At 39.2% G+C, this 14,001-nt stretch overlaps 1 protein-coding gene across 4 annotated transcripts in view; it reads left to right on the top strand.

The window, feature by feature from the left end:
- LOC308678122 (KAT8 regulatory NSL complex subunit 1-like) overlaps window positions 1-14,001 on the top strand; it is a 134,913-nt gene that overhangs the window by 104,450 nt on the left and 16,462 nt on the right. For 2 of the 4 annotated variants that reach the window (XM_081344992.1, XM_081344991.1), the window contains exons 5-10: window positions 3,317-3,414; window positions 4,131-4,326; window positions 6,329-6,491; window positions 9,209-9,394; window positions 11,249-11,410; window positions 11,740-11,894. In XM_081344992.1, coding sequence (XP_081201118.1) covers window positions 3,317-3,414; window positions 4,131-4,326; window positions 6,329-6,491; window positions 9,209-9,394; window positions 11,249-11,410; window positions 11,740-11,894 — 960 coding nt within the window. The remainder of the gene's footprint in view (window positions 1-3,316; window positions 3,415-4,130; window positions 4,327-6,328; window positions 6,492-9,208; window positions 9,395-11,248; window positions 11,411-11,739; window positions 11,895-14,001) is intronic. The other 2 variants (XM_081344994.1, XM_081344993.1) reach the window with 1 other exon arrangement.

Raw genomic sequence — 14,001 nt, 5'->3', positions numbered from 1 at the left:
GCAGGAGAATTAATTTAAAAGTGGATGAATAGAAAAAACACCAGACCTAGAAGTAGGCAAAAACCTAGTAAATCAGGGCTTTTCAACCTTTTCACCCATTGTACCACTTTTAGGATATGGCAACATCCGAGTACCACCAGTCGCCTAGCAAGGTGTCAAAAACTTGATGACCAAAAAAAAAAAAAAGGAAAAAAGTGATGAAGTACAGGTAGTCCTTGACTTACAACAGTTCGTTTAGTAACTGTTCAGAGTTACAATTGCACTAAAAAAAAGTGCCCCCCAAGCCACAGCCGAGCAAGATGCCTGCCCATCCGGCGGCACTCTTCCTTCTGTCTGAGGTTTTCATTGGTGTGAGCATTTCTGTTGAGGATTGGCAGCGGGGGTGGGGTGGGGGTATTTGGTTTTTATTCTCCCCCCCACACCTCTGCTGGGTGGTTGCAGTAGATTTTGGTCACTTCACATGACCCTGGGACACTGACCATCATAAATATGAATCAGTTGCCAAGCATCTGAGTGTAAATCACAAGACCCTGGAGATGCTGCAACATTCCCGCTGATCGGCGCTTCTTCTGGGCTCAGCAGAAGCGCTGGGATCAGCGCCGAGCTCCAGCTGGAACCTGGCACTTCCACTGAGCCCAGACAGCCCCAATGAAGCGCTGATCCTGGGACTTCCACTGAGCCCTGACAGCCCGGCAGCTCCAGCCATCTCTCACTCAGGCTTGTGCAGTGCTGCCACCGGTTCAGCTCATTCCCCTCCCCCGCTACCACTTTTCTAGGATGGTTGTGTACCACCTGCCAGGTGCCAATGTACCACAGGTGGTACCCGTACCACTGGTTGAAAAGCCCTGTAGTAAATGATTGTGATATGGATGAGATTCAGTTTTTCACCCTAATTTCTGGAAGAGCATTTTAGATTCAAGGGCACCAGCTGCTTTTAATCAGTCTATAGATTGAAATATCAATATTTTCAGGTTCTGGCATCCAGGCTTTACTCATAGATGATTAGGTACTGGAGACCTTTCTATCCATGTGTTGGTATATCTTGGGAATGCTTAGCAAGTTAATACTGTGGAAGTTATTCTTCACAGATTTTTAAAGGAATGCCTATATTTGCTTTGCATACAAAAGTTCCGTCATGGTTACTTTGGTAGCAGACATTTACTTGAAACTATGAACAGTAAATAAATATTAACATACTGTCTGAGTAAAATAGGCAAATAAGTGTCATATAAAGGTAATCTGCACTTGCCCATTAGCCTGAATCTGTGAAGCTTTACAATTGCTTACCCAAAAGTGATTGCTCAGGTGGTATAATAATGTCAGTGACATCTGATTTAGACAGGTTCCATGATTGCAATCATGTAAGATTGTGTTTGCAAAATTCTTTCATAGGAGAGCAGAAAGCTACTTGTCTACTGGGTATATTTGATCACCATCATCTACAGTGATAGGCAGTGTCTTTCTAAACTTTCAGATAAGAGTTTTCTTAGTCTTATCTGGATACGTCAGTTGGATATGTACAAAACACCTTCTGTTCTAAGACCTTTTGTTAGAGCAGCCTGGGCTACTTAATCCAAAACTGCCAACTTTCATTTTTGAATTCCTTGAGAGAGCTTTGTCTTTTAAGGCGATATTGCCAGCAGTGAACCAAATTATGGGGCCAAAGGTAAAAGGGTCAAGAGGGAAGACACAAAATTAAAGGTTGTAAACTAAAGATCAAAGATTTTGTTAATTGCCACTTGAAGTATACAGTAAATACTGCAGATGCTAAATGCACACAGGAAAGGCTATAAACCTGTATTTGGTAGGAGAGCTGCATATAATTTATATCCTATAGATGTAGTGGGTATTTTGTACATCTCCGTGTTACATACTTTATGAATCACATAGTAGATGTCTATATTTGAAATGGCTGAAGACATCAGTTTTAATATTCCAGGGTATAAAGGAAAAGGCTTGCCAATTGCGTGCTCTCCTTGTCTGCAGTTTATGAAAGCTGCTCAGAGGACAGGACAGCTTTGCTTAAATTATGTCTCTGTCCATCTCTTTTACCTTTTGTGTCTTTCCCCCTCTTCCCTTTTATCTTTGGCCACATAATTTGATTTACTGCTGGCAATATTGCTATAAAAGATAAAGATCTCTCAAGGAATTCAAAATTTTGTTTCTGAATTTTGATCCTTACTTGCTTTTGCAAAGCATATAAATAGTATTGCTCCTGCGTATATAACATGATACTGTGTATACAGCAGATTCAGTTCATAGAAAATAAGTTGGTAGATTGCATATCATTGTTTTTCTGCTCCTCAGGGGAAAAAATTAGTTTTTTCTCATTTTAGGGTGTTCTGGATTTGTTTTTCTTAAAGCTTTCAAGCTTTCGGTTGCTTGAAATATCCTCTGTTGATATATATTCATCTTTAAAATCTCTCTAGATTCTTTGCTATATGCAAAATTAATATGACTGCTCTTTTTCTTGGTCCAGTTAAATTCTTTAAAATTTAAAGATTTAAATTTAAAAATGCTTTTGGGTAAGGGCTAAAAAATCTCTTTTAAAACCTTATCTTCCTTCAGTATATTCATTTTGAATTTTAAAATGATCTTGTCATGGCCTTGTAATACTAGCTCAAAGTTAAAGATAAGCTATAATGTTGTGAATCATAAATGTGTAAACCAGTGCTCTATTTCAAATAGCCTTTCTGATTGACAATTTTGTTGGGCCCTCCTCAAACATTTTTACAGGTATAAGAGCTAGAAGCTTTGTTTTAGAAAGGATTAATTATGAAAGACTAAACTTTCAGTGGTGTAAATTTAAACATAGAACAGTAACAGTAAAAAGAATATAGAACCTCTGTATCAAGTTTAGTAAACTTTTGGAAACGTACAAGGTATGTTTGCATTACCTGGGCATTCCTGTGTGTAGCAGTCTATACATTCCATAGACGGCTCTCCACCAATGGAAACTGACTTCCATGTGAAAATGATTTTAAAATAAGATGTGCTTGACCATCGTTATTTCTAGGTTGGAAAAACTGTTTTAAAGTAGATGATCAGAAAATGCTGTTTCTTTCATTGTCTCCAAGTTAATGGATCTTTGAAATCATCTCTCCATGTTCCAGCCTATTGTACTGTTCGTTGCTGAGATACAGCTATCGTACAATTTGTGTTATGAAATACTCTGATTCCCAAATGCTGCTGGTGATTTTAGAGTTTGTCATAGAAGAGGAACCATTGATCAGAGTGTTATGTAATTCTAACAAGAATTTCTTTCTTTCCCCCTGCTCCTTCCATTTCCATTGATACACATGCATCTATCTCCCAGTCATCAGAGAACCTTGGTATATCCATTAGTAATACCCAAGAATCTTTAACTGCCAAAACCTGTGGAGTGCCGAGACCAGTCAACGGAGTCATTAACACGTAAGGTTCTTGCTAAGCCTTTCCTTAAGGAATTATAACCTCTAGAAAGGCCACCCTCAAAGGTACTTAGACTAGTAAGTGTATATAAATCAAATTAATTCTGGTAGTATCTATTTAGCATGTCACTTGTATCTTTACTAGAAATCTTAAAAACAGAATTTGGAAAAATATAGAGCAGAAGTAAATCAAAGGACCTTCCACAACCTGATGTTCTAGATGTATTAGACTATAACTCCCGACATGGCTAGGCAAACTGGCTCAGGAAGCTATAGCCCGGCTAATTGGAGGAAAACGCGTTGGATTGAGAAAGTAAGAATTGATGGAAAGTTAACAGGGTAAATCTGCTGGAAAGCTGGAGTAGGCATTGTGTACAGAAGAATAAGATAGGATAATGGTGAAAAAGTGTGAATGAGAAAAATGTAAGGCAGGAAGACATGAGAGGCAGTAAGGACAAAGGAAAAACAGTAGCTGACATTTCCAAATAATGAAAAGCTAGAGATCTGCTGACAAGTGATGTTTACTGCAATCTAGCCTAACCTGGTATCAAAGAAGAACTTTGGGGGTACTGATCGTATTTTGAATTTTTTATTACATACATGGATTTATTAGTTTGCCTGGACAAATGGGCTGCTGATTTTAGGTAATGAAAATCTGACCCCGATTAGTGATAGATGGAGAAGTAGAAATGCCTAATGCCTTTTTCCATTGTTGGATAGTCTACAGCCAGGCTTGACAGAGCAAACTCAGGGAGATGGCTCAGATGCTGAGGAGCTGTTGCGGAAAAAGCAGAGATTAAATATGATGTCTTCAATTCCTGATGGAACCTGTGTGGCAGCCCGCACACGCCCTCTTCTCAGCTGCAAGAAGCGGAGGCTTGTTCGACCCAGCAATCTAATTCCACTATCCAAAAAGGTCTGTAAATGAATTAGTTAAAGTAGTAAAAAAAAACGGAGGGGAAAATCTTGCAGCTATATAAGATAGCTAGCAAATTGTTGGTTTTACATATTGTTCTTTTGCCCCATATCATTATAAAATCTGCTTAGAGTCTCTCTGATATTCAGGTTAAGTGCATTTATTGGTCTTCATGTCAGTGGAACTTTTCCCCCCCTGTTAAATGAGTTTAGAATTGAGTAGGAAAGACTGGGAGAGAGCTACATTTTATATCTTGATCATTTGACTGTAGAAGTGGTCAGAGGAAGGTGGTTTAACTTCTCATTCCACTATGCATACTGCTTTGGGAGGTAAGATTCATATTTTTAAACACTTTTTAGTTTAGTTTTAGAGTTTTTAGTTTAAAAAATGTTTAAATGGTTACAGCGTTTAGTATGCTGAATTCAGAATCAGTTCTTAAGTTTTGCGTTTGAGCTCATTTGCAGCATAGAATTACGATTATTTGTTGTTTTTTAAAAGATCTTTTCTGTTCTTTTTTCAACTCCCCCACAATTTAAAAAATGGCTAATCTAAGTATTTAAGGAGGTATGCATTTTCAGCCAGACTGAACTGTTTCAGTGAAATAGTCTGGTAGGATAACAATTTAGGGCAAATGTGGTATTGATAGTCAACAAATTTAAATTTGTATGCATAAATAGAAGACACAGTACACAGAATGTAAACCTCTAAAAAAAACCCAATTTTTATCTAATCATTCTAAACTACATTAGTATTGGAGATAAAGTGTTGCTGTGTTCATTCTCTGATGAGAATGAACATTTTTCCCCCCTGAGAACAAAACTTTTATGTATATATTATTTTGGAGCTATTATATTATCGTGGATATTGAAGAAGGTTTGTTCACTTGTTTTTTGTTTGTTTTAATTGGAACATTAGTAGGATGAAGCACTATTAGTGACAATTATGTTTCAGTGGACACTTTGGAATTGGTGAATAGCAAATATTCTGTTATTAGATAGTCAATAGTAGTTTTCTAGTCTTGAACAAATTCTGCAATAAGAGAGGCAACTGCAAAAGCTAAAGTACAATTAGTTTGCCCAAACAGTAGAGAAAGCTCAACTCCCATTATTTATACCTGTAGTTGACCTTCTTAGGCAAATTCACAAACTCAGTCTCACTCATCCATTCCTGTTCCCTTTCCACTCCCATCAGATCACCTTGGAGGCTTGTTAAATGCTTGGTGTAGTTCACTATGTCCAATAACTCAAATCATATACAGGTTGTCCTCGACTTACAACAGTTCATTTAGTGACTGTTCAAAGTTACAACGGCACTGAAATAGTGACTCATGACTGTTTTTCACAATTACAACCTTGTAGTATCCCCATGGTCTTGTGATCAAAATTCAGATGCTCACCAACTGCTTCATACTTATGACCGTTGCTACATCCCAGGATCATACGATCACCTTTTGTAAACTTCTGACAAGCAAAGTCAGTAGGGAAGCCAGATTCACTTAACAACCATGTTACTAACATATCCACTGCAGGGATTCACTTAACAATTATGACAAGAAATGTCATAAAATAGGACAAAATTCACTTAAATGACCTACCTAATGACATAAATTTTGGACTCAATTGTGCTCCTCAGTCGAGAACTACCTGTATTTCCTCTTTCCACTGCATTGATTCTACAGTGAAATCAATTTCAAATTTCTCTGGATAATTTCACTAATCCTTTCCTGATTAACCAGTGCTGTCCTGAAGTTTCCTTCCTTCCTTAACAAGCAGTGGCAGTAAAGCAGGTTTCTCCTTTTATGTTTTGGGCAGCCAAGAGCACCTCAAAACCATTGGTCTCTGGCCAGCCTGATTTCCCATGTCAAGAAATTTGGAGCAATTCTACAGAATGAAAATAGTGGGTGATTGAAGACCAGGTGCTCAGTTTGAAACAAAGTGCAAGCTGATGCCTTCTTCTAGATTGATGGATTCTAGCCCTTCTCCCTATCTCATCCTATGTCTAGGTTTATCGTAAACCACAGCGGTGTGGTTGTGATGTGAACTCTTTGTGTGTTCTCTGTGGCTCTCGAAGCTCAATGCCTTCAGAAATCCAGTATGAAGCCCCTTTGATGGAGCATCTCTCACAGTTGGATTCCTGCATCCACCCTGTACTTTCATTCCCAGATGGTAAGAATGACCCCATTAGCAGATGTGAGTAATAAAAAGAGTTGAACAAAAAGTCAGCTCCTCATTCCAAGCTAACTCAGAAGCCATATCTAGGCAACAGTAAGATCTCTACTTTTATCCTGTCTTACATAGGATTCTGGCCTTAGGATGATCTTTTGGAAGCAGAAACCAAAACATTTTTTTCTTTTTGCTTAGACCATAGAGAGAGGCAGGCAGCCACAGGGGGATAGTAGAGGCTGAATGATTTTGGATAAGAGAGGATCTGGAAAGGCATTTACTTTGGCTCTCCTAGGGTATTGAGCAACTTTGGCACTAATGTTAGGCATCCCTGATCTAATTATCTAAGGGCTGCCTGACATGGGCTGCTACAGACTAGTAGATAGAATTTTAAACAACAATTGGGCATCTCTCCTCCCTCCCCCTTCCCCTTCCCTCATCCTGCTTCTTTCTCTCTTCCATATGTGAGTTTGTTAATGAGTGTTCTGCCCTCGTCTGGATGATTTGATATGTGACTGGAAATTTCCAGATGACGTAATAACACCATAACAACCTTGGTGAAAAGGATGTTAATCAGGTCTTTAAAACAGCTAAGATAGCGCCATCTGGGGCTCTTAAGAGAAAGCTGCTGCTCTTAAGCGTTTGATCAGGGGGAAAAGGCTATCTTGGCAGGTCACGATGCTGTTTTGGCGCAGTCAGATGTTGGCTGGCAGTAAGACGGAGGAAAAGTAAACTAAATAATCAATTGGATGGTGTGCTCGTGTTTCTTCAACAATATACTTCTCTCTTCGGTATGCATGCACATAGGTAGCGTTATTTTACTGCTACAGGGCAGCCTTCTTAGGTTATATGCCTTTTCCATCATTTGTACTTTATTAGCATGTGGCTAGAGTAAAGGCAGGAGGTTTGCTTGGCACATTGATTTGAATTTTTCTGCTGGAGGTGTTTTACTTTTCAGCTTTTGGCCCTGTTATCCAGGCTGTTTTTTTATTAATATCTGAATTCATCTTCTTTCATCAGCTGTTTCTCATATCCAACTACCTTTCCTATCTTAAGCCTTGCTCCTAGTTTTATTTACCTGTGTATTGCCCCATTAATGGAATATTCTGGGCAGGTACCTCATTTTCCAAACCAAATGGGTGCACTATTTCTATACTGTGACTATTCTTGATTTTGAACTACTATGCAGAGGTGCAGTTCTACCATGGCAGGCAATGGTAGGGTGAAAACTTAAAAGGGATTTTGTTTCATTTACATTTGCAATAAGTAAGCATTAAATATGATTACTGCCTAGACATATATACTATGGCATTTTCTCCATATTAAAAACCACTATTTGCTAAACATTTTCAAAATCTGCAGGAAATGCTCAGAATGCTTTTGTTTGAGGGTTATATGTGCATAGGATGTGGCCTTGTATCCTTCAGTTGTGTATATGTTCTAAACAAAGATATATTTTTGCTTTTAACTAGGTATGTGTGTGTCTGTGTGTACACTTCATACATTTTCATGCTTTCTTTTACTTGTTGAAGGGTGCCTACATACTTACCATCCATTTTCTAGTACCTTGTCTTTCAAGTTGCTTGCACCACCCTCAGCCCCATTTCTCTAGATCATAGATAATGTTTGTGGTTTCTATCCATGTTCATGATTGGTCCATTTCACACATGTAGAAGATTACCAAACAAAAAGGGAACTGCCAGTAACAAATTATTTGGAAGTGTGTTCAGGTTGCTACTGGATAGACTAGGACTGTGTGTGTTAGGTGAAAATAAAAGATCTTGTTTTGGATAGATGATAAATCAGTGTTGTATTTGAGAAGTGATCAAATTCTTCATGTATGTGGAAAAGCTTTTTTAACTCAGTGTTTCCTCAAAGACGTAAATTCATCTTCAAAATTTTATTGTAAGGCATACTTGCTGTCATCTAGAAATATCCTAGTTTTAATTTAAGGTGAACTCAATATTTACTTTAAGAAACAAATCTTATTTTGGATTTTAACAAAATATTTTAGTTGCACTCAAGTAAATGAAACTTGAGATAGAAATCTAGGACTTTTGAATTTTTTTCCAGAGAAAGCTGTTTCAGTTGGAATAGGTGCTGCTGCTGCTACCGCCATTGTTAGGTCTCTACAAACAAAACTGTTGTGCCCTAACGGGAGGCAGAACATGCTTAAAGAGAAGGATTATTTTTCCTTTCTCTATATTTTATTCTTTCAGTCCCTATGGGCAATCCCTTTAAGCAGTTTATAAATAAAAAGAACAAAAAATAAAACTAAGAAAGACCGATGTTTTATAAAATATTTGACAGCATCAAAATTAATGGAAGAACCCAATGCCTTTTTTTGTGCCTATTCAAAAAAGGGGGGGGCATGTCCACCAGATGTATTGTTGCTGAAGGCTATGTTAGCTCAGAATTCCAGTTGACTCAAGAAATCTGGAGGGTACGGTGTTAGTATAACTGCAGTTGAGCCAATATTGGTGATTTCATTACAGAATGAAAATAAGGAACTCCATAAATATTGTTGTTGTTGTTTTTTGGCCTCCAAATGGATGTAATTTTGATCCATGTTACTATAAACCTCCAAATTTAGATTTGGATAGATTTGGTGAGGAACTTTGTTCTGCATTCAGAATAGGCCATCTTTATTCTGAATAATGTCTGATAATTGCCTTCTTTTGGTTTTGTGTTTGTGTATGTGTGTATTCATTTTTCTGCAGATGTACAAGTAAGCTTACACCTTCAGGGCATGTTGAAATCCCACTTACAGAACAAGCCCTGTGAGAAAATCAAACCTCCCAAAAAGTTCATGTTGAAGCACCGATCTACCGGGCCTCTCAGCAGCCTGTCTGACTCAATGCGCAAAGACCGTCACAAGCTGGTTAATACCTTTTTAGCAGCAGCCAGTAAGTGCCTTCATTGATTTTAATCTTGAATTGGCAGGAATTATCTGTTTGGTCCTTCAGAGTCATCTATGTATATGGCTTAAAGTGAACCAGGATTCCACTTTGAAATGTGATTAATGCTAGTGCCCAGCCTGGAAAAGGAAGTAATAAATAAGACACTGCCTCTGAGAATACATTGAATATTTGGGCCTCCCATGATAATAGTACACAAACTCTGGCTTTACCACAGGGCTTCCAAGATTACAGGCAGCCTAGAGGCCCAGTTCTACTTTCTCCCTTTGGAGATATAATTTCTGGTAGTATGTCCTCTTTTAGTAGTAATTTAATGTAGCTTTTAAGAAGAAAAAAGGTGAATTAGATACAAAGAAGAGAAGCTTGTATTTATGCTTCTAAAAATTCATTTGTACAAATAATAATTAAGCAGTGAAGAAAACAAAATAGGCAAGAACCAATGGTCTACAATGGTTATTGAAGTGAAACTTCGGCTCTTGTTCCCATTCTGATTTTTGCACTGCCTATGTGAGTTAATGATAAGGAGGATTTAATTTCATATTTGTTGAAAAGAAAAATCTAGCATGAATAACTGAAGGAATTAAACATGTAACTCTTTTTGAAAGATTATGTTACATAGAGAGGAAGAATAAAAGTAATATTTAATATTAAAGACATAAGGGTGTCCCTCATTCTGAGCTAGGTCATTGCTCCATCTAGCCTAGAGTTTTGTGTATTCTGGCTTGAAAACACTACTTTTGTTTACAGCCTTTTTTTATCTGGAGATGCCAAAGATTGATCTGTGACTCTGAGCATACAAAGCATGAGTTTTGCTATTGAGCTTACCAACCTTCCTTTCCCTTTTCTTACAAAATAGAAGCAGATTAAATTTCTGAAATCTGATGTTGTAGACTGTTTGACCAGGGAACACTTTTCAAGGAATTTAGAATTTGTATTGGAGCATGAGGGAGTTGATTATTTAGTGTTTGCTACTGCTGTGGGAAAACCATGATGTGTATATGTAGAACGCAGTCGTTCTTGAACATTTCGTGATTATGATAATGTGTTGTTCTGGAACTGAAAACAAACATGGATTGGGTGTTCCTAAATAAGCAAGACAAAATATGTTTGCATGCACACAACATACGCACTTATTCCTACTTTTTGGGTGGATTCCTTTGAACATCAGGAACACTGTACAGCAGGGGCCCCCAACCACCAGTCCTTGGACCAGTACCAGGCTGCGGCATGTCAGCAACTGGGCCGCACAAACAAGCAAAGCCTCATCTGCAAGATGCAGGCAGCACACAAAACCACACACCCTTCGGTCCACAGAAAAACCTCTCCAGGGGAACCGGTCCCTGGTGCCCAAAAGGTGGGGGACCTCTCCTGTACAGTATATAATCGATAAACTGCCACGGTAGGTTTAATACTTAAAATAAAGCAAAAGACAGATCCTGCTGCTCTTGATTTTTGAGATAGTTCTGCAGTGGTCAAGTATCACCATCTGTAATTGCCTCTTGACTCTCTTTAGAGAATACATTTGACACAAACATGTGGGCCAGAATGGAAGCCAGCAAGTTAGAAGCCTTGGCAGGGCTGGGTGCAACTCAAACGTTCTGCACTATAACAGTCCTTGCTAACAGATGGATGGATAGACAGACGGATCGATGGATTTGTACTACAACCGCTAAATTAATATGGTTGTCGCCTGAGGGCAGTTGCTGCCAGTGACTCTTTTATGTTGTTCTGGCAATCTTGTTTGTATGGCTCCTAGGTCCTGTCTAGGTTGGGTCCTGAAAGGCAGGAAAGAGAGGTGAAAGCAGGGCATTTTCATGGCTCTCTTTCTGTTCCACTCCTCAGCTTGCTCACATCACAAAATCGAGCCAGACAAGGCACACAGGCAGCCCTTAAACGATGTGAGGGCTGCTCCCAAGGCCGAGAGAGCGCCAGAGCGCTCACTTATCCTGACGGCAGTTCATGAAAGAAAGCGATTGCGGGACAGCTCCTCCAAGAGAAGTGAAGGTAGGCTGGCCCCAGCCAGGTCTGTCCGGGGGGAGCTTGGGCTCTGCGTTCTGCTCCCCATCTCTTTTCCGAGATGGTCGCTTTCTGTTTCTGGGGAATTAAAAGGGGCAGTGAGTGGTGTTACCTGCCATGGTCTCTTGTGTGCTTTCAACAACTTCCTCCTCTAGAGAAGCAGTCCAGCCAGAGGAAGTTTCGCTCCCTTAAGTGTGCTCTGGTTCTTCTATGTCAATTGTTTGAGGCCTGCCTGGTGTAATGCTTGTGGGTGTAATACAGGCATTATTCTCACTCACTGTTCTCTTCCTTATTTCTTCTCTTTCTTTCTTACATAGTGTTGAAGCATCATGCAGAGATAGGAGGGCCAAGTTATTTGTCGAGTGCTATGGCCTCCACGGCTCACAGTTCCTTCATGAGGCAATTCTCCACTTCCTCTGAAAATTCCATCCCTCCTGTCACCACAAGCTCCCTGGGAAGTTCCAGTGCAACTGTAAGTACTTTGGGTGGGGATGTGCGGTTATCTGACAGTAGCAAGTGACTTAGAGTTTGATTTCTTCAGTGCTTCAGGATGCAATGTGTTGCATGACCCCAGTCATGCCATGTTTCAAGATGCTTGAGAGCTAACCTTGACTTAGAATTAAAATTAGGGTAAGGAGGAATAACTTGGAACAAAAGGATATGCATATGTGCTCTTTTATTTCAATTATAGAGTATCGGACACACAGGATTGTATCAAAGGTACAGTGGAAAAGGTGATTTTTAGCTTTCATGATCACCAATCCTAACAGTTGGATTTAGATATAGTCTCCCAGACTGTAGTAGAGGAAGAAAAAGTGAAGAAAAGCAGGCTTCAGAAGTTGAGGAGTAATATATTCTGGGTTTGGGAACAAGGAAGTCGTGAATCATAGTGGAGAATGGGTGAGAGAGTTGGGGGTAAGAGGTGGCAGCTAGAAGTGAAATGTCATCTGCAGTTTCATGCATGGAAGGGGAACTTTATGGCTTTTCAGTCCAGCTGAATTGAAACTTGCTAGTTTTTTGTGTTTTGACCCAGACAGTTGAAAAAGACCTTACAAAAGAAGTAGGGTAAAATTGGTGTATTTCCTCCTCCCTCTGTAGCTTACTCTCCCTCCCCTCTCTCCGTCTTCCCATGGCTTGCTTTGCCTTAGCTTTCAAACTTAGCCTACATGTATGCCCACCTTCTGTAACCAACCTGTGCCCTTATTCCTTACTTTCTTCTGTATACTTTTAGCTGTTGCCTCATCTTACCATCTCTTTATCCCCCTTTCCCATTCTCCCCATTGTAGAACATCTCTGCTTAGAAAATGCATGTTTTGGACACAGAGTAAGCCCGCATATTCTAACCCAGGGACAACTGCCCAGAACTTCCCATCCTGTGTATGGAATAGCCTGTACATAAGATGATTGGTGTATGAGATTGTCTGCCCAGACTCTAGAGAAGCAAACTAACGGATAGTTAATTTTGTCTGAAACATTGCTAGTGATAGCTAGGCTTCATTTGGCAGGATTTGGTTTTCCAAACTTGTCAAGCATTTAGAAAATGTTTTTCAGGAGCCCTCTTGTGATTTATTTTCTTAGCATTTGGCTAACGGCACTCTACATGGTCACTGTGTTTTGGTTCACTAGTCCCATATTCATAATCCTGCCTTCCTTATGCAAAGCAAATTTATTTGCTTGAAATGTTTTATTTTATTTATTAAATTTATATGCTGCCCATCTTTTAATGTAAGTGAGCATTTCAAGCTGTGTAGCCCATATTAGATAAAAGTGGAATTTCAGTGACATCGCCAGAGGAGATGTTCAAAATAGCATTCTAATTCTTACCTGGATGGAGATTTGTTTGGTTGGACACAATCAGGATCATTTTAGCCAGGGCAGGGTAGTAGCTAAGTCAGGGATTGCACATTTAGCTATAAAAGCGCAACTACCACATTAATTCTCCTGTATAGAGTGGATATTGAAAGAATAAAATTAAGAAAAAGATCAGGAAAGCTGGATGTCAGTCTTAAGAAGCAATCATACTTTCCCTTTTCAAATTTCGAGTTGAATAGAAAATAGTTTGCTATTTCACAAACTGTTTGAATTGAAATTGTTAATTCATTTCACTCAACCTAGAAAAGGCCAAACAACATGCGTTAACATGGGGACGGTTGCTGGAATTGGGTATGTGTAGTTTAATGAAGAGAAGGGTGAGGGGTGACATGATAGCAGTGTTCCAATATCTCAGGGGCTACCACAAAGAAGAGGGAGTCAAGCTATTCTCCAAAGCACCTGAGGGCAGGACAAGAAGCAACAGATGGAAACTAGTCAAGGAGAGAAGCAACCTAGAACTAAGGAGAAACTTCCTGACAGTTAGAACAATTAACCAGTGGAACAACCTGCCTCCAGAGGTGGTGAATGCTCCAACACTGGAGGTTTTTAAGAAGAGACTGGACAGCCATTTGCCTGAAATGGTATAAGGTTTCCTGCCTGAGCAGGGGGTTGGACTAGATGACCTCCAAGGTCCCTTCCAACTTTTATTATCATCATCATCATCATCATCATCATCATTATTATTATTATTATTATTATTATTATTA

Source organism: Vipera berus (genome assembly GCF_964194415.1).
Source record: "Vipera berus genome assembly, chromosome: Z".
NCBI lineage: Eukaryota > Metazoa > Chordata > Lepidosauria > Squamata > Viperidae > Vipera > Vipera berus.
Note: the sequence above shows the minus strand (reverse complement) of the source record. Positions and strands in the feature narration are given on the sequence as shown.